This window comes from Zalophus californianus, chromosome 10, assembly GCF_009762305.2.
Source record: "Zalophus californianus isolate mZalCal1 chromosome 10, mZalCal1.pri.v2, whole genome shotgun sequence".
NCBI lineage: Eukaryota > Metazoa > Chordata > Mammalia > Carnivora > Otariidae > Zalophus > Zalophus californianus.
In genome coordinates, this window is record NC_045604.1 from 46732286 (window position 1) to 46756503 (window position 24218).

Below are 24218 nucleotides of genomic sequence, written 5' to 3' on the forward strand. Positions count from 1 at the left end.
TTGTCAAGGAATTTTTTTTAATTCCTGAAATATAATGTAAAGGTATATCTCAACCTAAATTAGTAAACAAGAAAAAAAAGAAAAGAAAAGAAAAAGTTTCCATATTTTAAAAGCAGCTTTTAAAAATTATGCAGCAATAATCAGGATTCCATCTGTCATTTCTTACTCCTGGACATTACAATTTTTCAACTGCTTTTCATTTTCTAAGTATAGGTTTTTTTTCTAAAGATTTTATTTATTTATTTGAAAGAGAGAGAGACAGTGAGAGAGGGAACACAAGCAGGGGGAGTGGGAGAGGGAGAAGCAGGCTTCCCGCTGAGCAGGGAGCCCGATGCAGGGCTCAATCGCAAGACCCTGGGATCATGACCTGAGCCGAAGGCAGACGCTTAATGACTGAGCCACCCAGGCACCCCTCTAAGCATAGTTCTATGACCTTTGATATCAGTGGTCTTCCTACGCTGTCTAGTTCTTTGATGTGTCTATGCACTGAGATCTCTTTCTGGTCATAATAGGCACCCAAACAATCAGCATCCCATGTTTCATGAAGTTTTGATGCTAGGAGATACTTGCATGTGGTTATGTTATAGACACTAAGTATTTAAATGACTTTAACTCTGAACTCTCTGCTCCTATGAGTACAGTTAAAATGATTCATATTGGCCTTTGCTATGAGCTGGCTTTCCTAAAATAGATCCAGGTAGATTTTAAATATCATTTTGTTTTATCGTGCTCAACAGATACACTAAACACTCATTTTCTCAATTTACTCTTATTTTCATCACTTGTGCACGTGACTGTTTTCTTCATCAACACCTATCAACTGTGTCATTGAATTTGAGATCATAGTAATCTAGGAGAACATGTTCACATTTTTTTGAGATGATCACAGATTCATGAAGCCTCAGAGGCAGTGAAGCCCCTAGCCCCCCACCACCTCCACTCCCATGTTGCCACCACCACCTCATTTTACTGTTGTCATGCATGTTCAGGTCACTGGGACAAAGGAAAAGAGCCACTGGAATGAAGAGTTATGTTTCTCTTCCTCAGTAATGCCCACTTTTCAGGTATAACTTCTGTTTCTACTTTTTCCACTACTCCATATAATTAAAAGAAGACAACTTTGCATAAGACTTTGGTTAAAAATGAATTTACAGCATCTGGGACAAGAAGAATTAAAATTATTTTTAAAAGTCATGTATACTTTTTACTCAATCATGTAAATTCTCTAAGCCTGAACTGCTTGAAGATCTGTAACGGTGTAGTTGGAGAATCTGGATCTCACAATAGAATAAAACACACTATAGGACATTTATAACCCCTTACTATTCTTAGATACTATGATTTTATGAATTACATCTGATATCTGTGCACATTTGTTTGTTGAGGTTCCTGTGAATTACAAGAATTGGGTACTTAAAATTTCTTTTTAAGTAACCACCAGGGGGCAAGCTTGCATTCTTGGTTGCTTAACCACCTTGTTTTTTCCTCTATATTGGGTCTAGACTAGAGCTATGATTACAATGCAGTTAGAATCACCTGAAGAGCTTGATGAAAGTTCATATTTCTAGGCACAGAGGCTTTGGCTTAGCTAGTCTAAGGTAGGGCCTGGAAGTCTGTATTTTTAACACAACCCCTAAATGATTCTAATGTATCTGCTCTGCACACTGGCATTTGGAAACTGCTGGTCAAGTCAACTCACAAACATAAACCAATATAATTTTTTAAATTTTATATCTTTAAAATAAAATGGATTTATTTTTTAAATATAATTATAAAATATATTTATATTTTACAAATTAATCAGAAGGCATCAGAAACAATGAAGAAAAGATAAATTTAACTACAAATAAGTTTTTTAAGTTTTTGATGGGAGAAAATGACAAAATTGAGAAGCTAAAATATACACCAAGAAAGAATATCTGCTTTACATATTATAGACAACTATGATTAACTTTAATATGTACAAGTCTCTTAAAAACCAATAAGAAAAGGCACCTGGCTAGCTCAGTCAGTAGAGCATGTGACTCTTGATCTTGGGGTCATAAGTTCAAGCCCCACATGGGTGTAGATCCTGCTTTAAAAAAAATTAAAATAAAATAAAAAGCACTGTAAAAAATTAATAAGAAAAAGACAACACCCCAATAAAAAATACATAAAGGCTGTGAACAGGAAATTCACAAAGGAAGAAATAATAATGACAAATGAATGTGAAAAACTGTCTAACCTCACCAATAAGCAAAGAAATACAAACTAAAACAATGAGGTACCATTTTCCAATTAGCATTGTTAGAGATTTGAAAATAAGATAACCACTCAGCATTGTATTTCAATATGAAAATCTTTAGACATTACTATACTAGAAGATATAAGAGAAGTATTCATAATGGCTGAAACTATATATAGATCGCTGATGTGATTTTTTTTTAACATTTAATAATTCTTGGTAATGTATCGAATAAAACAGTGTACAGTCAACCATCGATTTATAGGATAGTTGCATTCCTGGAAAATTCATTGTATATTTTAATCACACAAAAAATGTTTAATATGTGGAAGATACGTTCTAGTCTTCAAAAATTACATACAACTTTCTCACTTCCATGAAAATCTTTCAAGGCAAGGGACAAATCTTCATCTTGCATCATTATCTCAAACATTGCAGTATTATAAAACTTGCCCCAGGGTCTGCCCCACTCACTAAATTTTAATAGGCCTCTCTATCATCAAAACAACCAAAGAATCTCCACAAAACATCCCAAATGTTACCTAATAGAAGATATCTCCCCCATTGAAAACCTAAAATCTAAAGCTACTATCAGATAATAACTTATATGACACATCTTTTCCACAATTATAACCTCCAACACAGTGCCCCACACAATATACTGGTTGTAGTAAGGAATTTATGAATCGGTGAATAAATAAAAATGAAGCATGAATTACAATGACCACCTGGTTGTATTCTTGAGTTCAGTGGTTGAAACAGACTTACATCTGAATCCTTGCTCTTGTTTATATTAGCTCTTTGACTTTAGGCAATTTACATGATCTCTGTCTCAAATTCCTCATCTGAGTTGTAAGGTTTGAATGAAATAAAGTGCAGGAAGCTCACAGCACTGTGTGACACACAGCAACCATTTAATAACCAGATAGCGAGATGCGCTGGACATTTCTGTCTCATCCATCTTCTTCCCATTTTCCTCCAGATACAGGAAAATAGATGCTGTCAGGGTCGTTTTTATACTCACGGTAGAAATGGATCAGGAACCTCTGCTTTCTCATCAAGGTTTTAAGCAGTTTGGTTACCTAGAAATAGCAAATTGGACTCTCCTTTTTAGTCAAAGAAATTTTCATTGGAGTAGTGTTTCTTACACTCTCCAGATACATAGATATATAGAACAGTTTTGAACAGCAAAGCTCAAACAATATTGTTATCAGAAACTCTCCAAAGTAAAATGAATTTGAAAAATTAATGCCTGGACTCCCTTTATGAAAAGTACCTAAAACAATAATAAAAACAAGCACGGTTTTATGCATTTAGAATTGAAAGAAGATCAAAGATAATTTCTAAGAGCTTGAAAATGAACTGAATATACGATGTGATTTAAATAAAATTTCCTTCAAAAGAAATTTATAATTTTAATGATTATCTTTTAGTTTGTGTGTGTGCGCTCATATGCACACACATATTACTTTGGTAACTCAAAAGGTGTTTTATTTAAGTTTCTACAGGTCAATAATGTTTGAAAAATATTAGCTAAATTGCTTAAACCAGTCAAGGCAGAATTACTTTCTAAGGAAAGAGATTCCTATATAGCTTATTTATTCTTGTTAATATGTTTGTTTCTGACATCTACCTTAAACCTATTCTATCACAATATACCTATTTCCCTTTCTTGGACTACATGGGAAAGGAAAACACTTGGTCACACATAGGGGACTTTGACCCAGATGCTTCACATTGGAAATGGAGAAGATCCACAAAAGGAGAGGTTTTCTTCATTAGAGCTTCTGGTTTTCACTGGTATAAATTATTTTAAGTGACTTAAAAATAGGGCTCCTAATTCTAAAACAGACAGAGTAAGTAATGGCTAGAGGAATAGGACTTTACCTGTGGTTTTGCCTGGCATACACGTTGATCTTGGATCCTTTTCATTATCAGAAAATTGTTTTATTTCATTTTTTTATTAGTGTAAACAAACAGAAAATCTGTTTCCAATGGCTGCTTGCCAACAATCTCTGGACTATGATTCATTTAGTCCTTGGTTGGGGAAGAGGAAAAGTTTTCCATTCCTGCTCGTTTTCAACTATTGCATTTGTTGTGTGAAGTATTCCATCTTTGGCATATGTTCCCAGGGAAGAGTGTCCTGGAAAGAAACAAGGTGCTAACATTCTACATTCTAACAAGCCGGTTAATTTGGCTTTTCTCTCTGTGGTAGGAGATCGCAGTAATCAATGCCCCTTGGGATTTGCCTTAGACTCAGTTGGACCCTTTTGTGCTGGTAAGAACGGGAATAATACATTTTTATTTTTATAAAAAATATTAGTAATGGAATCCATTTAATGGACATCTATTGCCATTTTGCTAGACATTTAATTATCACAACAGTGTTGTAAGTGTCCCATTTTACAGGCAAGGAAGTTGAGATGTGAAGTTAAGGGGGGTGCCTAAGATCACTCAGCTATCAAGTGTCAGAGCTAGATTTGAATTTAAGGTAGCTGCAAACCTGTACTCTTTCAATTTGACCACAATCAAGTGTGTCAGGGATCATGATCAAGTACAGAGGTGGAGTGAGCATAGGGACAAAACACTGGACGCTGTCTGGTTATTTGATTGCCTTGGATGTGAAACATAATAATAATCCAACTCTAAGTCACCTAATCCTAGACTTGCTTAGAGGATAGGGCAGGACTGTGCAGGACCACTGACTAAGCCAGGCTCATCCAATCCAAGTTCTAGTACAAGAGGGTCACAGATAAGTAAACAGCTGTGTAAATGGCTGGAGTAGCTCAAGTTTGCATGCACTGTGCCTTTCTCTCACCGGTAGGCAATATAGTATAGTAGATAGTGGTAGAAAAGTGGTCTTTAGAAACTACACTGTCCAGGTTCAAATTTCAGCTCTGCCAATAATGACCTGTGTGACCTTAGGCAATTTACTTAACCTCCTTGTCCCTCAACTGTATCATGCAAAATGAGGAGAGTAATAAAAATATCTGTCTCCTAGGAATGTTATGAGGAATGAGTTAAGGTAGGTAAAAAAACATTTAGGTCACAGGAAATGGTCATTGTATCTTAGCTGTCTTCTTGTTGTTTTAGAATTAATCTAAACATCTAGTCACTGTCAAAGATAATTTGGGGACCCAAAGTTAATTTTTATGTAGCGTTTCTATTTTGTGGCTCTTAGAGAATTTTCTGTTACATTTGATTCAATGCGTTGTCCTCTGTAAGCAACTGTTTTATGAACAACTATTTTCATGGACTTTAATAACTCCTAGAAAGCAGGGGGTTTACATATGAACTGGACCTTTTTGTTTCTTGTTTCAGATGAAGACGAATGTGCAGCTGGGAGTCCCTGCTCCCAGATCTGCCACAATACTGTGGGAACCTATTATTGCTCCTGCTCAAAAGGCCTCACCATAGCTGCAGATGGAAGGACTTGTCAAGGTAGTCACAAAGCTAAGTCTAATAGACACAGTCAAGCAAAGGTCACAGAAAGCTCTGGCCTGGGAAAAGGGTGGTAGAGCAATGCTCTTTCCTACTCTTTCTGCCCCCATGTTCACAATAAACAGACATCTCCAGACAGGTTGAGAAAGGAACAGGGAACACTGCTCCCACACTGCCTTCACGTGGGGCGCTGCACAGGCAAGGAAACCTGTAGCCTCTCACTTCCTCCCCACAACACGAGGAGAGACAGGAAGGACTAGTATTGTGTTCATTTTACAGTGACAAAACTAAGAAATAAAGACGTTATAAAGAACTTAAATAAAGTGCACAATCCTGGTAGCACTCTGGGAACATTAAAAAAATGCTTTATTTTTGAATATAGTTGACACACAATGTTACGTTATTTTCAGGTGTACAACTTAGGGATTTGACAAATTTATACACTGTGCTGTGTTCACCACAAGTACAGCTACCATCTGTCCCAAGTCACCACTATTACAGTATCATTGATTGTGTTCCTCATGCTGTACCTCTTATTCCCATGACTTATTCATTCCATAACTGAAAGTCTGTACCTCCCACTCCATTTCAGCCATTTTGCCCATTCACTCACCCCAAAAAACAGTTTTTATCAGACTCTACATATAGTTCAAAATTAGAATTGTGTGAGAATCTAGTTTATAAGGAAATTTTAAAATGATGAAAAGAGGAAAGGATTTCTCCTCTACGTCCGAGGAGACATCCTTCCAAATGCAAAAGAGAGACAGAGAGTAAGGGTTTAGGAGGGGAGAGGAATAACGTTCATGGAATTTCCAGTATGGATTGAGCACCATATATACATTATTTCCTTTAATTTTCAAAGCAATGCCAAGAGACAGATATTATCCTCACTTTACAGATGAGAAAACTGAGATGTCAGATAGGAGAAGTAGCTTTTTTAAAGCCACGTAATTTGGCAGCCAGGCCGGACGTGCACGTGGCGCCGTATTGGGAGAGTTCTTGCATCCCTGTGAAGATGACATAGTTTTTAAATGTCCTACAGAGGAAAATAAGGTGCCTTATTTCAATGCCCCAGTTTATTTAGAGAACAAAGAACCAATTGGTAAAGTGGATGAAATATTTGGACGAAGAGATTTTTATTTTTCTGTTAAATTGTCCGAAAATATGAAGGCATCTTCCTTTAAAAAACTGCAGAAGTTTTATATAGACCCATATAAACTGCTACCATTGCAGAGGTTTTTACCTCGACCTCCAGGTGAGAAGGGACCTCCAAGAGGTGGTGGCAGGGGAGGTCAAGGAGGAGGAAGAGGCGGAGGTGGCCGAGGTGGTAGAGGTGGTGGTTTCACAGGTAGAAGAGGAGGTGGAGGTGGAGGGTTCAGAGGAGGAAGGGGTGGTGGTGGTTTCAGAGAGAGAGAGGACATTAAGTGTAACAGTTGACAGAGAAACTTCCTGCATGATCTACTTCTGTGGAACAGAAACTTGTTTCTTGAGGAAGTGTTGAAGAACTGGTCATTTTCTGACAGTGGGACTAAAATGTCAACGCCATGCAAAAATGAGTGCAACAAAATAGGCAATTTTGCTCTAAAAGAGTATGAACAAATGTTTTAATGTTTTGTACAATGCTTGGAACTTTGTGGGTGCTTAATAAATGGGCAGTTTTCATTTGAAGCATACTTGGAATTTTTAAAATAAAATGTTTTATTTCTTTAAGTTATAAAAAAATAAAAATAAAGCCACGTAATCTGTCAGTGGTTTAATGGATGGGTTAGTCTGCAAAGATACCACACTATGCTCCTATGAGCTTGTCATCAACTTAACCCACCTGAAATGACTCAACCAAATTGTTCAGCATTCTTGCTCTCATATATTTTCAAGTATCATTTATTGCTTTTCTTATCCCCATTTCATAGCAGGTTCTTGGGTTGGTTTTCGTCAACCTGCCTTAGTTTAATGACTCATTTTGTTGCAGATATTGATGAGTGTGCTTTAGGTGGACACACCTGCCATGCTGGTCAGGACTGTGACAATACCATTGGATCCTATCGCTGTGTGGTCCGTTGTGGAATTGGCTTTCGAAGAACTGCCGATGGGCTTAGTTGCCAAGGTATAAAAATAGAGTTCCTTGCTTTATCTTCATTATACTAAGAATTAAAACCCTCTGCCTTTTGAATCATTTAATGTAAACTCCATTTTATAGATTGAGTTCCTTGATAAGGTTTTCAGATGTAATATTCCATGGCTATTTTATATGGATTTATAGCACAGTGGTTTTGAATGATTACATTTGCCTATTATATTTGAGAGAAGAGATTATATAGCACGATCTTAATAGATTCTATTTCATAAAACTTCATTGCATAAGACTACCAGATATTTATTGCAGGATTTTTTTTAAAGATTTTATTTATTCATTTGAGAGAGAGGCCGAGCACGAGTGGCAGGGAGAGGCAGAGGGAGAGGGAGAAGCAGACTCCCTGCTGAGCCGGGAACCCAATATGGGGCTCCATCCCAAGACCCAGAGATCAGGACCTGAGCCACCCAGGTGCCCTATTGCAGGATTTTTAATAGACTTTATTTTTTAGAGAAGTTTTAGGTTCACAGCAAAACGGAGTGGAAGGTAAAGAAATTTCTCATGTACTCTCTGACCCAAATCCTGCATAGCATCTCCTACTATCAACATCCTGCCCCAGAGTGGCAAAATTCTTACCAAAGATGAACCCACACTGATACATCATTATCACCCAAAGTTCATCATTTATATTAGGATGCACTCTTGGTGTTGTACACTCTATGGATTTTGACAAATAATAACATGTATCCTATATTATAGTATCATAAAGAATAGTTTCCCTACCCTAAAAATCCTCTGTGCTTTGCCTATTCATCCCTCACTTCCCTCAACCTCTGGCAACCATTGAGCTTTTTATTGTTTCCATAGTTTTACTTTTTCCAGAATGTCATATAGCATGTAGCCTATTCAGATTGTCTTTTTTTACTTAATAATATGCATTTAAGTTTCCTCCATGTCTTTTCATGGGTTGATAGCTCTTTTCTTTTCAGTGTTGAATAATATTCCATTGTATTAATGTACTATAGTTTATTAATCCATTCAGCTACTGAAGGATATCCTGGTGCTTCCAAGTTTTAACTTTAATTCTGAATAAAGCTGCTATCAGGGTTTTTTCATGGAGGCAGAAATAGTGGATACAAAATGGAATGCCTATCAATAGTAGAAAGAGTGAATGAATTATGGTACATCCACACCATGAGTCATTGTGCAGCCATTATAAAGAATGAAATGCAGCTCAACTGTTTCCATGTTGAGTTGTTGAGTGAGAACACCAAAATGTAGAAAAGTATACGTAACTTGTATAGAAAAGATTATGTGCCTAGAAAACAAACAATAACCAAAGATAAAGGAAATGGATTTATATATTTACATAGAGATATATATGTGTACACAGAAGAGATATGTTATTATTTATACTAGATTGTCAGTGCAGATTGGCTTTAGTGGACAAGAAGGTAAAAAGGGATAAAGGAAGCCAAGAAAAAAGAAGAAGAAAAAACTACACCAAGAAAATATTTTTGAAGCACATGATCACATTTATGCATTTATATTAACATGCAGATTTTGAAAGAGTAAAAGAGCTCATACACCTGAAACTAATATTATGCAGTTTGTTAACTAACTGGAATTTAAATAAAAACTTTAAGAATTTTTCCAAAATAAAAAAATAAATAAAAGCGCTCAAATAGAAAACAAGTACAAAATAAGACACAGGCAACCTTGAGTTTGAGAATGTAAGATGGGGACATAAAGAGCTTAAGTATGGCTATTGTTCCTTTGAAGGATTTGGAATAGAACAGTAGAGAAGTAGAAGGAACTTGAGATGAGTACAGTCCTGAGAGAGGGACTGTTAGGGTAGAAAAGATTTTATTATGTCCGTAGGGTTATGGGAAAGATGACCATAAGGAGGAAGAACTTTAAAAATGCACACAAGGAGTGAATGATCAATGGACCACAGTCCTCATCTTGGTGAGGAAGGAGGAGATGGGCTATAGAGCTCAAACACTCAAACACTCTTTTCTTCTGGAACTAGAAGAAGAGTTTTGGAAAAGGTACATAAAACAGGCAAATGCACATGAATTGGGGGAATTCATGCCTGCATTTTTTATTATACCATGCCCCACATGGTGTTGGGAAGATAGATTAATTTGGCAATGACTGTAGACGAGGAAAAATGCTAAAGTTGCTGCCGTCAGGCACAAGGTGGTCAAGATCTGCATCAGGCTAACAGCAGCGAAAATGGGAAAGAAAGGCCAATTGCAAAAGATACTGCAGAAGACCTTGGCTTTACCCCCCCCCCCACCCCCACCCCCACCCCCACCCCCACCCCCACCCCCATCTTCAGTCTGTCAGCAACATTCCAGGGCTGAAACTTCCTAGAAACAGACATGGGAGCCATCTGGTAGGGTAGTTAAAGTAGAGGAGTCTTGCATACAAATAGTTCCAAATCACTGGGAAATGTCTACCTTTGAAGAGAGATATGGCCTCCAGCAATTAATCCAGTCAATTATCTGGCAGATCATATGAGAGCAATTTTATTGGATTCATTTTAGGAAAGATCTTAAACATGATAATGATAAAAGATCATTAAAATGTTAGACATCTGAAATAAATTAACTCAGTTTCCTAACAGCATATAATGAAAGTTTTGTTTTATTTAACAGACATTAATGAATGTCAAGAATCCAGCCCCTGTCACCACCGCTGTTTCAATGCCATAGGAAGTTTTCACTGTGGATGTGAACCTGGGTATCAGCTCAAAGGTAGAAAATGCATAGGTAAGAAAATGTCTTTAAATTCAAAGCAATGACATCTTTGTAATTTCTAGGTATTCAATCTAATCCATATTCTGTGTCCTCGGCTGGATTCATACGTAGGATACCTCTTTCCATCATGTATGGAATCCATGCAAAAACAAAGTGGAAGCAAATGCTATCCTTTACAGGTTTCATTTTCTAATTACATAACAATTTTTTTTAGCATTTCCCTATTGGATTTACTAAATTTTTTTCACAAAAGCATAATATATATGGTTACATATATAAAGTTATATATATATATATATTATTTGTTTATTTTTCTAAGAGGAGGTAGTGGTTGGTATGGCTACCAAGTATGTGGACTAATTATTTTTTTAATTTTTATCCTTCTGTTTTAAAATAGTGTTACTTACCTTGATGGATTTAAACACTTTACCCTTAAACAATAATTATATAATTAACATCTTTATCCTTAAAATCCGAAGGTATGATTTCCGAAGTAGAAGAAAATCATTTTCTCAATCTTCATTACCTTTGTTCTTTTATCAAGACGTGAATGAATGTCGACAGAATGTATGCAGACCAGATCAACACTGCAAGAACACCCGTGGGGGCTATAAGTGCATTGATCTTTGTCCCAACGGAATGACCAAGGCCGAAAATGGAACCTGCATTGGTGAGTGTATGGCTATTTCAATGACTGAGATCCACCTGCCATTGACACCCCAAGTAAGGCATCTGTTTGTAAGACTAATGATTAAAGTAAATTTAATCTCACAAGGAAATTTTTATTTTATCACAGGTTTTTTACTCCCACTTCTAGTATGTTTGAACTGTGGGGTCCCAGGCTCATGGCTATACCAAGAAATGGAAGCTCACCATGGAAGCTTATTACCATTTTGAGCTCCCATCAATTACACGTTTGCTTTACACAGTTTAATGTCTACACAAATTAATATTATTTCACATTATGTCTATGAAATTCAGTGTTTGTATGTTTAGAATTTCACAGGTGGTTAAGAAAAGCTTATACAGATTTATTAAAAGTTCATAATATTTTATTTTAGAACTGAATATTCTTTCAGTGTCAAATGAATGACCAGACAAATAAATTATATTCTCCCCCTAAGTTCGTTCTTTCTGTGCCAGTCTGCCTTAATTAACACAACTATAAAATAAAAATGAAACAGATAGCATTCCTCCTCTCATGCCCCTACAATCTACTGGAATAGATTGGCTAATTCCACTTTCCTCACCAAAAGAAAAAAAATACTGTAGTACAAGGGAGAATGAAATGCCATAGAAGAGGTACAAATAAAATTGTACGAGAGTACTTGAAAGACATTGGGGAGGGTATGTGCTACGGTGAGCACTGTGAATTGTGCAAGACTGTTGAATCACAGATCTGTACTTCTGAAACAAATAATGCAACATATTTTAAGAAAAAAGAAAAAGAAGAAGATAGCAGGAGAGGAAGAATGAAGGGGAGTAAGTCAGAGGGGGAGACGAACCATGAGAGATGATGGACTCTGAAAAACAAACTGAGGGTTCTAGAGGGGAGGAGGGTGGGGGGGGATGGGTTAGCCTGGTGATGGGTATTAAAGAGGGCACATTCTGCATGGAGCACTGGGTGTTATGAACAAACAATGAATCATGGAACACTACATCAAAAACAAATGATATAATATATGGTGATTAACATAACAATAAAAAATTTAAAAAAAATAAAACAAACGTCAAAAAAAAAAAAAGAGTGATCTATCTAATAGATGTCATGGCAATGATCACATTTAAATATCGCCTTGAATGGAAGGGTAATAATAGGTGGACGTGGTGGAAAAAGGAAGGAGAGTCCCATAGAAGGGGAAAAGGGCTGGGCTTGGAGAAAACAGGTTAAAATTCATCCTTCTTGGGTGCTTGGGTGGCTCAGTGGGTTAAGTGTTTGTCTTTGGCTCAGGTCATGATCCCAGGGCCCCAGGATCAAGCCTTGCATTGGGCTCCCTGCTCAGCAAGGAGTCTGCTTCTGTCTTTCTCTCCCTCTCCCTCTCCCTGCTCGTTCTTTCTCTTTCTTTCTCTCTCTTTCTCGCTCTGCACTCTCTTTCTCAAATAAATAAATAAAAATCTTAAAAAAAAAAGACACTGAGGACATGTGGGGTTTGAGTACTGGTAAAAGATGGACATGGAGAGGACCAGCCAGCAGCTAGAAATACGGGGTTGTAGATAAGACACAGTGTGGTACTATTGCCGTAAGTCTCCATCAACAAGCTTACTAGAGTCACTGGTATAAACAAGACAGCCGAAGGTGGAGGGGGTGGAGAGAAGAGGGCTACAAAGCTCAGAACCACAGTCGGCAGCAAGAGAAGGAAAAGGAGCCAATTAATAAGTGTCAGAGCTTGAACTTGAACCCAGGTCTCAGCCACGTGGTGAGAAATGCGACCGTTGACAATTCTAAAGAGTTTTCGTTTTAAATATAATGACTTTAGGCTTTCAAAGAGGAAGTGTTATTACTTTTTATTGCCTCTGTGTCTGTAGATATTGATGAATGTAAGGATGGGACCCATCAGTGCAGATATAACCAGATATGTGAGAATACGAGAGGCAGCTATCGCTGTGTGTGTCCCAGAGGTTTCCGGTCTCAAGGAGTTGGAAGACCCTGTATGGGTAAGTTCCCAGGAACTCTTACTGAGTAATAAAGCTCCTAACATAATTTCTTAGCCTTACCAACTTGATCAGGACCACTCTCTAATCTCAAATGTTTTCTTGGGACAATTGGAAAATGTGTTAAGTTGGTGTAAGTAATTTATAACATAATTTGAATTACTTCTTAAAGATTTTTCATTGAGTTCAGTTTGCACTGACATTTAAAGTGATAATAATCGCCATTTACAGAGTGCTTACTATACACTACACGTAACAGAGTGAGGTTCCAATATAGTTACCATGGCGACTTAATTATGAAGGTTATCTCATTGATGATCTTTCTATGCACATGGCGTAAATATTTGCACAGATGCATTCTAGTTGAATATGAAGCATAATTGAGTGTAATACGAAGGTTTAAGCATGAGGGATTAAAATGTGAATACACAGTTTTAAGTAAGTTGATAATTATTACTTTACCATATATTTAGTGCTTACTGTGTGCCATTTCCTGTGCTAAGAATCTCACTCAATTCTCCCAATTGCCTATTTATTTCTATCTTAGTTATAACTGAATGTAAATAAGTCAGGTAACAGACAGTAGAAGAGATCTGTAAGAAGGTAAACATATGCTTCTTTTTAATTAATGTACTTATAATCAAAAACTGAAAACTAACCTATGAAATTATATTCCTCCCGGAATATTTAAGTACAGCAAAAAAAAAAAAAAAAAAAGGTGTGGGCTTTAAATACTGGCTTCTGGTTTGCATACTATGCTTTTAAAATTGGTTGCCTTGGTTGTCTACTTAACAATGATTTATAGCAAATTCTTTCATAAAGACTTAGTTCTGTCTTTATGCAATCCCTAGCCTGGTACTTTGCACAGAGCAAATGTTGAAAGTAATACAATTAATAGAAACACTTTTAAAATAAACATTCTCTAATAGCAGAAGTACATAACATATCATTTTAGTCTTCTGTTTAGATATTGTAATTTATATATAACTTAACAACTTGATTAGTCATAGCAGTGACCTAGCAGAATGAAATATGTTTATTTGTTCACTAATTTGACCTGAACTTGAATGTCAGGCCTTGGACTGGGAAATAAATCAATGAAGAAGGCAGAGCCATTGCCTTAAAGAGATTTAAAATGTTAATTTTAACCTTTGCCTACCAAAATAATTTTTAAAGCAAAATTTACTACTTTTATTCTGCTTATTCATGTTGCTGTCTTTCATGCCGCTGTGGTAATGAATTAAAGAATTTGGTTTTGTTCTCTGGTTTTCATTTGCTTTTCCAATTTACAGGAAAAGTTGGGAGTGCATACTATATGGTGACCTAGGAAGGAAGAAAAATAACCTTTTTTTAATTTTATGTACTTTGTGAGTTTATATCTTAGTAAGAAATAATTCTGTCTTAATTCCTTTCTTTTTAAATTTTTGTAAAAAATGTGGTTGGCTTGATTATTAAATAATATTTATTGATTCAAAAGAAATAAAAGAAAAAATGTTAGTAGTTGTACCAATATTATCACATCTGAAGCTTGTAATTGCATGGAAGATTGGAAGTACCAGTGAGAATGTTATAATAAAAAGCAAACTAGAAATGTGATTGAGTCCTTCCCTCCACCAACAGAATTAAGATCTGCATTAGCTTTGAACTCTAGTTTTTCTGGATTCAAGACCACATTTTCCCATATGACCCTTTATGTTTCTACTGTACACATGAAGCAATCTTTAGGAGAAGTCCTAGAACGCTTCAGTGTATTCATAAGTGAATGATTAAAGCTTTCTCTAAAGTTCACAACAATTGAGAAATTACTGTATCCGTAGCTTTGGAGGGTAACATAATGTCTTCAGTTTGTTCCAGAGACTGATTCTTGATTCCTGTGTTTTGTGTGTGTGTATGTGTTTGTTTGTTTTTTTTTTCTCTTTTTTATGTATCATGGCACACGAGCAGACATTAATGAATGTGAACAGGTGCTTAAGCCTTGTGCATATCAGTGCTCCAACACCCCCGGCAGCTTCAAGTGTATCTGTCCACCAGGACAACATTTATTAGGGGACGGGAAATCTTGCGCTGGATTGGAGAGGCTGCCTCATTATGGCACTCAGTACAGTAGCTATAACCTTGCACGGTTCTCCCCTGTGAGAAACAACTATCAACCTCAACAGCATTACAGACAGTACTCACATCTCTACAGCTCCTACTCAGAGTATAGAAACAGCAGAACATCTCTCTCCAGGACTAGAAGGACTATTAGGAAAACTTGCCCTGAAGGCTCCGAGGCGAGCCGTGACACATGTGTAGGTAAATGTCGGCCATATTACATTTCCTTTCGGTGGGCTCACTTATGGGCCAGAGTCTAAACATATGCACAGCACCGGTGGTCATTTGGGTGCAGTGAACTACATCTGATCTCAACTCTGGGATGACTCAAAGTTCCAAGACATTTCCTCTGGCACCTAAAACTACTACAAAATTTATTCAAGTAAATGATGTATTTACATGTGTACATTCTGATAATTAATTGTTCTATATTGACAGTTTCTCTCTTTGACCACTCCTGAAAGTGTAATTAAATTTAATGCTATGTAGAAATAAATTTCAGTGGCATTCAGAATACATTTTTTTAAAGAGAATATGAGTATTGCCACAAATATAATACCATCAGATTATGGATGTACCTGGTCAATGCCAAAGCAGTGGGTTAAAAGTGAAACTTTCAACGACTCAGTCAACTGCTTGTTCTATATGACAACCAAAACGGTGTTGACTGTTGACCCACACTCCCCGTGGAATTTGTCAGTTTGACATTTTGTATATATGTAAATCACTGAAAAGATAATGTGAGCCAGGACAAAATTAGGTTGCTTTCATTGCTCTAAAATATGTGCTTTCAGTATCTTTATCTAAACTCATCTACAATTTAATTTGTTTACAAAAGTGAAGTGTAATTTCCAACTCAATAATTGAGACTTTGTTTTCAGTTAGGTTGCAAACATTACCATCTGTCATTCATTTAATTCAATTTTCTGTGAGTATCCACAGTTTGCATGCCATTGAGCTATGTGCCAAGAGAAATTAGCAAACACCAATTAGCCCCACTCTCAGTTAGATGACAGAAGAAAGCAAGGAAGCTAGAGAGGAAGGCTGGAAGAAAGAAATTTTGTTTAAATTTAAAGACCCCCCCATGCCAACTTCATTTTCTTGCACTTATTCTTAAGTATTCTACACTTCACTTATTCTTGCCTAAATATCCTTTCTGTTACACATTTCTTATAAACATTTTTAAAATATCTTTTTCTGACTTCAGTTTTCATCATTTTTTTCCTACCCTTCACCCCAAGCCCTGTTCCTGCATCATTATCTTCTCAGACATGCTTCCTTAATCACTCTTCTGTGGACCCAGCCTCCCATATCACCTCTATCAGCTGGACCCCCGACCCACTGGATACTTAAACTTTAAACTTTTCTCTTTAAGTCTATATTTTCCCAGAACTTTTCTGTCTAGATGTCTTGATGGACCTGAAGGTTAATATGATGCACATGAAACCTTCTCCCTGTGATCAGTGTCTTAAACTGTCGACAATGCTAGTTCTTTTTACTCTTTGAACTTCAAACATTAATGCGTTCATTACCAGTTCTCTCCCTTTAGTCCATATGGTCAAATGCTACTTAATTCCTAACCGTGTGGACTCCACAATCCTTGTGAGGATGTCAAACACCACTCTCAACCTGCTCCAAACCATTCTGAGCATTGGTAATTTTTCATGTCCACGATTTTGACCTGACTCTTTGTTAGTTAAAACTTTTCACCATTTTTTAATTGATAGAATTAAAATTTGACATGTTGTCTTTCAAAATTTCTTCCAAATAGTCATTCCCACTAAGGGGTTTCATCTCCAGTTATCCTCCCACTCTCTGACTTCATCGTAGACAAGCTCTTCTCTTCTGCATATACCCTCCTGCCCCAAACCCTTGTCTAGGCTGTGACACATGAATTAAACCATATTCCCCACACCGTACACCATCCAGCTAATTTCTTTTAAATCATCTGAATGTCCCAGTCATTTTAAGAAAGCATCCCTGATTAATAACCCCCTTCTCTATTTCTTCATCACTATCTAAACTCTGCAGTTTCACAGTAGAGTCTCATAAATGTTTTCTGTGTCTTTGTGTTTATATTACACTAATACTATGTTTATAAGAATTATCTTCCCAAACCATTGGCTGAGGCAGCTACTATTTCAGAGGACCAGTCTTGGAAAATCTGAAGTAAACTTCCATATCTAGTCAATTACTGTATGTTTGAGTTTTATTTGGGGGCAGTTAATAGACATTTAGAAATATTTCTTAAAATATGGTGACTATTTTATAGTGTACATACTAATAAAGAAATTTACACTAAGACTGCAGGCGGCTTTGGAATTATGTAACAAGCAACTTGAAATAAACACCAAATGCCTTTAATTAACCATCTGGGATAGACAACTCACAAAAGATACAGATTAACACTATGCAATCTTGTTAGACTCAGGCTAAAATTTAGCTTTTTAAGGAAATGATTCCAGTGCTTAACAGGAGAAATGAACATTGTGTTGCCTCTGAATGCAGAAATCACATTTGGGGCCACTTTGAAATTCATACTCTGGGAAGAGTCAACTGACTTCTTGGAGTTCCACATCATTGACATTTCTGTGATGATTTTGGGTGGAAGCAGATTGTAAAGGGAAAAAGTAAAAATAACACACAAGTTGTGGAATAAATGCTTTGGTTCACAGTGGGGCAAAAACAGTAACAAATATTTGATGAGGTTTCATCATGAACAGATTTTGAACCTTTGCAATTATGTTCTGAGCATATGCAAAACATGTACGTTGAACACATCCCTTTGCTCTGAGTCACCCACCAATTTTCACCTTGTCTTCTCTCTGCTTCCACCCTACAGCACTCCTGCTCCCACTTCACATCATGTTCTCTCTTCATTCTTCCACTCGTCGGTGGGACTCTGAACAAATTCTAACATTGGTCTGAGCAAAACACAACTGGGATAAGAAATCTGAGGCACCCCAAATTACCTCCCTTATCCTGAAAGCAAATAGCAATGAATTTTTAATCATCACCCATTCCCCTCTCCTTGTTATTGCTACTTTCCTGGCTTTGTTTAATAATAGCAGATAGATAGCTCTTTATTATAAGATGCTTCCCCATATATTATGATATATGAACCTTCAAACAAATCTGTGCAGTAGAGAGATCGTATCAGTGAGTCCTTTTGACAAAAGAAATGACTGAGATCTTGAGAAATAAAGCGGCCTGCCCAACTATAGATATGTTGTTGCCATTCGTACTTTACAGTTGTATGAAGTTTAATGAATATTCTTATCACAAAATTAAAAACACCTCCACTTGGTATCTCTTTATGGGAAAGTAATGCATGGACGGTGGGAGCACGTGCAGGGAGAGAGAGAGGTGGCTAAAGTTTAAATAAAATAAAATTCCTTGTTCCAATTAACCTCAATAGAAACTGTCTTTTCGATAAATTCTACTATTCTGTCAAGAGTTTAGTACTTTGGTGGTTTAGGATCTTGTACAAATCTGTTTCATCTGCCATCCCAGGCTTGCTTAACTAATATAGAAATTGGCCAGTTCCCAAACTGGCCAATTCCCTCAGCTCATATACAATTCTACACAGAAGAGATATTCCTATTTTATGAAATAGTACAGTTGACACTGGATTCCATTAAAAACAGATTCTGATATAAAACAGCTCTGAGCATGTTTAAACACATGAGTGTAAAATCACCAAGAAGTTTTTCTATTGTCTATCAACAACTTGCGTGTAATTGGTTCTGTCGTAGTTTCTGCCTTTGCTTTGCACGGTTATACACTCTGCTTTCTTTCTGCACAGATATTGATGAATGTGAAAATAGAGACATTTGCCAGCACGAGTGTAAAAATACCTTTGGGAGCTATCACTGTATCTGTCCGCCTGGCTATCAACTCATGCTCAATGGAAAGACTTGTCAAGGTGAGAAAATGTTGGGATGTTTATTGCTGCTACTTGACTTAAAACCAACATAGGCGAGTGTGAGAAATTAAATGTCTTCTTTTTTTTTTTTGAATAATTATTCTCCTGGTTGCTTTCTCTTCCTTCTCATTCCATTGGTCATATTTATCATTGCTTTTGTAAGTAGGAGAACTGGAGAGAAAGCAGTTAGGTAGAGGAAAATAGTTGAGAATCATTTTTGGTGTAGTCTTATAGAAGGAGCAAGAATTTCTAAACCAGTTCATGTTGTATATACATATTTTTTTACTATGTTTTTTATTATGTTATGTTAATCACCATACATTACATCATTAGTTTTTGATATGTTATATATTTTTAAAACTAAGTGGGAATAGACCTCTTCAAATGTCTTTTCAAAAGTTCAACCAAGATGAAAGAAGAAATAGAAAGAGAGCTCAGTAAATTTACTCCAGTATTAAGCATTATTTTTTGTCTTGGCCAACCGTGGGTAATTGATTAAATGATCTATTCTTTGAGTCTGCAAATGATGTGGAACAGTCATGAGCTAGCATTGCAGAATGCAAAAGGTTTAAACAAATGAATAATATAGTCTCTTCCCTTTGATATCTTAGTCCAGTGGAAACAGACATGTAAATAAAAGCGGTAATATACAGGGTTGTAGGTACTACAACAGAGTTTGGGACAATGTGTAGTGACGGTAGAAAGAAAAAAACTATCAATCTCAATATTACCCTCTTTACACAAAAATGTGAAAAGGACATTTTGCTTTGATAAGGTATATTATGTTGCAATGCATACTTAGATCAAAAAGAAATAAAAACTTATATAAATCTTAAAAATCTTCTAAGAAATCCCTTCAATTTTGTGGTCAAAATCAAAAGTATTATATAAGTATTAACAAGCCTCTGAATTTTATTAATTTCTGTCACTTACAACCTATATCCTTTTCTAAAGCATATCAAATAAAATCTCCAAAAGAGTGCATTATCAGTAGCAATCGAATTTAGATTAAATTTGCCCTCTCTGGAAGATTCACAGAAGACTTGCTAGGATGCAGGTCATGGAAAGGGTGCTCCAGGAAGCAAGACCCTGGAAGGGCAAGAGGGTCACCTGAGTTCCATGAGCTTCCACCAATCTCACACCCCTTTACCCATTCCCTCCCTGAGAGCCCCCACTGGACCATGTGGACTGGAGAAGTAAAGTAAACACCATAATAACCTTTGCTCCCAGCCATCTGTCACAAATGCTTGTTAAGAACTTACCCTATGCAGAACTTTCTACTGAGACTTGAAGTATGAGAATCACACATTGATATTAAAGTCATGTTTTCCCAAAGCAATTATTAACTCACTTTAATCAACAGTACGGCTATGTCAAGGGCAATAATTTGTACCCATCCTCCAGATAATAAAACTAATTCTCAGAGTGATGATGTCAGCATGAATGTTCTAGAATAATCAAGCACAAGGGTAGGACTTGATCACAGATTTCATAATGTCTAGAGTGGTCCTTTGTCTCTCCTGTCATGCTATGAACACCAGGGTCATTTTACTGTGGCAGCAGGGTGAGGTGAGAGCATTTACACTGTCCATGCTTTATAACTTTCCCCAGATTGTCATGCCAAGAATCCTCTGAAGAGGTGGCAATACCCAACATTAACACTACACTTCCTGTGAGTGCACCAGGCACCAAGGAAGGAAGCATTTGGAACAACCAACCAAACTACAAAACCCCTTGGCCAGATTTTTAAATGCTATATTATGTCATATCCTCATTAAAGGATTTTTTTTTCTAAATTATGCCAGTTTGTTCCTTAATTGTCCTAGCTGCTCATTCGGTTCAAAACATTTTTCAGCTTTCAGTTGTGCTTCAGAGAGTGGAAAATAATGTGAACAAATCAGAAACAGGTGTCACTTGAAATGTTTGCGATTTAAATGGGTTACATATTTTTGTGGTTTTTAGAAAAAACTTGAGAGAAAACAATTACATCTTTTAAAGCAGTCTTTAATCTGAAGAATAACTTGGAGTCTTTTTATAGCTTTAGGAAGTGTTTTGGGCATTTATGAGAGGGAAAAAAAGTTGATTTTCATTTACATGTGCATTTTTGAAGCTTTGTACATTAGTGATTAAAATGTCAGTGACAAAAAGGAAATTAAAGTGAATTTGACATTGAACAAGGACAGAAACTCTAGTCAAAAGTGGAAGTCAGCAGACTACAAAATGAAAAACAAAAAACATGATTGATCATGATTTGCCCAAGAAGCGGAGAGGAGAAACAAAAGATCTTTCTGTTAATTTTAAGCCCCACTAATCAAATTCTGAACATTTAGAAACACTTTATTGGCCTTGCATTTGAAATGAGTGTTCTAATCTATCCAAGTTTTTAAAAAGTAATCCATAATGTTATCAAGAATCCAAATTATTCTTTCTATAAGACAAATGTTTCAAGTCTGTTTATCCTGAATTGTTGTTTAATGTATCCAGAAGCACTTGGTTAAATACATTCATATGTTCTAAAACTATTAATATAAAAGTTTTTTCAGCTCATCTTGGTAATCTTTTCTTATATAATATTTAGATTATAAAATGCCTATCCTTTAATTTCTACCGTAGTAATTTTCTCATAATATTTAATAAAAACTAGACATCCTCACATTGTCAGCTAACAGAAGACAGCATGATTTCTACATCTTTTCTGGCTTCTCTTTTTAGGACCAGGCAGTAGACTAAATGAGTAGAGTGAATGCTTATAGGGTGCTTAAGCCTGAGGAGATAGCTGTAGACAGAAGACAAAGAAATCCACCTTCCAGAAGTTCAAATACTTAAGAAAGTTTTTCAATGGGAAGTGTTCATTGTTATGGAGCTAAAGGCAAACACTTTGAATATTAGATTTTGATATATTTTTGTAGATTCATATTCAACCATTGGAAATCTGTGATAAGATAGCTACTCTTACTGTGCATACAGGCATGTGTCCAGATTCTGGTCTCCGCGCCACCATTTCCATGGGCCCCTGCAGCTCACCGGCTTCCATGTGCCTGCAGGAATTCACCATAAAAATTAGAGCTAAAATGAAATTTGGTGGATAAGTGTGAAGGGAATGTTTTTTAAGAGAAAAAAAGAAGATAAGGCTAATTGAATTTCTTTCACATTTTCCTAAAGGGCTTTTCACTTCATTCTGAGACAGTCTCATTTTGCCAAGGAGATAATGCCCTTCTGACAGATAAAATCATAATTAGAACTTTGTTCACAGAGACCATAGGCAAGATTTAACTGAAATATAAATTTCACACTGTGTTGTATTCCTGTAGGATAATTAGTCCTAATATAAAATTAGTCATAGAAAGCACATTATGTTATTATCAGCACATCTAAGTAACTAAAAAGTCAAGTAAGTGACTTACTCCATATCACTCTAGCTCAATGTCTTTTTACTTTATGCAAACTACTAGCAAGTTTAAAGTAAATCATCACACTGTCTGTCATTTCCTTAGGAAACAATATATTTGGAACCAAATCTAAAATTCTCATTTTTGAGACAGAAATGGTAAATAATTCAGAAATAAAATTTAACATTTATTGTCCATAATTAATATACTGTCTCTTGGAACTGCTTCTCTCCTTTCTATTTTTTTGATAGCAAGATTTCAAGTTATTAAGAATTCACAAAAGAACTTACAACTTTAACCCAACCCAACATACATACCATTATGCAGATACCAAGTCACCTACTACTATGAAATGATAACAATAGTTTCACATGCCCATTTGTCTTGGCACTGATTCCATGATGAAAGTGCATTTGACCTTTAGTTCCTACCTCTGCAGAGAACTGCTTTGGGCCCAATTAATTGTAATTGTTCCCTCCCGTACATCAGAATCTATGTTTATTAAAATACTAAAAGAGGAGTATTATAAGTGCCTGTATGCAGCCAATTGACTTAAGACTTTAAAATAAGTAGTCTTCAATTTTTTGCTTGCCTACTCCAAAAAAATTTGAAACCTTATACTTCATTCATACGTTTTAAAACTGACTTCTAAAGTTTCTTATCATTTAAATTGTTGTATAGGATGTGAATTCTGGCTTTGATGTACATGTGCTTTAAATATATTTTCATCAATACTTTGGAGCTATAGATAACCCTGTTAATGGGGAATGATCACTATATAATTTAAAAGCCTGTAGTCTTTGTTAAACCAACCAGCTTGACTGTCAGAAAAAGTCTAAGGTCATTTTTCTGTTCAAGTAAAAGTGCTAGTAGGTGTTCCCATGACAACCAGCTCACTTCTGAAATCTAATTTAAAATAGAGAGCTAAGACCACTGGTTTGTAGCCATGATAAAATAAGGCCTGCCACCATCAATACAAATAACCAGTTTTCTCACCCTCCATATGTGCCTTGAAGCATTTTACACCCGGGTATCATAAAGAGACTAGGGATTAGTGGAAAGCTTTCCACTAAAGCTTTCCACTAAAGCAGAAGGATATAAAATGGGAGTGGGGACAGGAGAATTCCAGGCCACAGGAAGTTCTCAGGTAGAGTGCTTTTAGAAAGTAGAACTTAGGGAAATAAGTTTCTGGATGAAAATGATTGCCTGAAATATTTGCCTGCTCTCCTACTGCTGGAAAGCTTCCATGCACCACCAGGGGAATGCAGGTACCACCGTTGGAAATGATTGCTGTAAAATATGGTTCTTTTTTTTTTTTTTCTTTTTTCTTTTTTTTTTTTAATTTTTTTATTGTTATGTTAATCACCATATATTACATTATTAGTTTTTGGTGCAGTGTTCCATGATTCATTGTTTGTTCATAACACCCAGTGCTCCATGCAGAACGTGCCCTCCTCATTGCCCATCACCAGGCTAACCCATCCCCCTACCCCCCTCCCCTCTAGAACCCTCAGCTTGTTTTTCAGAGTCCATCATCTCTCATGGTTCGTCTCCCCCTCTGACATACTCCCCTTTTCTTCCTCTCCTGTTATCTTCTTCTTTTTCTTTTTTCTTAAAATATGTTGCATTATTTGTTTCAGAAGTACAGATCTGTGAT

The 24218-nt window shown here is 36.2% G+C and overlaps 1 protein-coding gene across 1 annotated transcript in view; it reads left to right on the forward strand.

The window, feature by feature from the left end:
• The window catches only part of HMCN1 (hemicentin 1), a 471707-nt gene that overhangs the window by 440914 nt on the left and 6575 nt on the right, over positions 1-24218 (forward strand). Inside the window, exons 98-105 of the mRNA XM_027611279.2 lie at positions 4440-4502; positions 5546-5665; positions 7635-7769; positions 10400-10513; positions 11046-11171; positions 13028-13156; positions 15098-15448; positions 19053-19172. Of these exons, the coding sequence (XP_027467080.1) occupies positions 4440-4502; positions 5546-5665; positions 7635-7769; positions 10400-10513; positions 11046-11171; positions 13028-13156; positions 15098-15448; positions 19053-19172 (1158 nt within the window). The remainder of the gene's footprint in view (positions 1-4439; positions 4503-5545; positions 5666-7634; positions 7770-10399; positions 10514-11045; positions 11172-13027; positions 13157-15097; positions 15449-19052; positions 19173-24218) is intronic.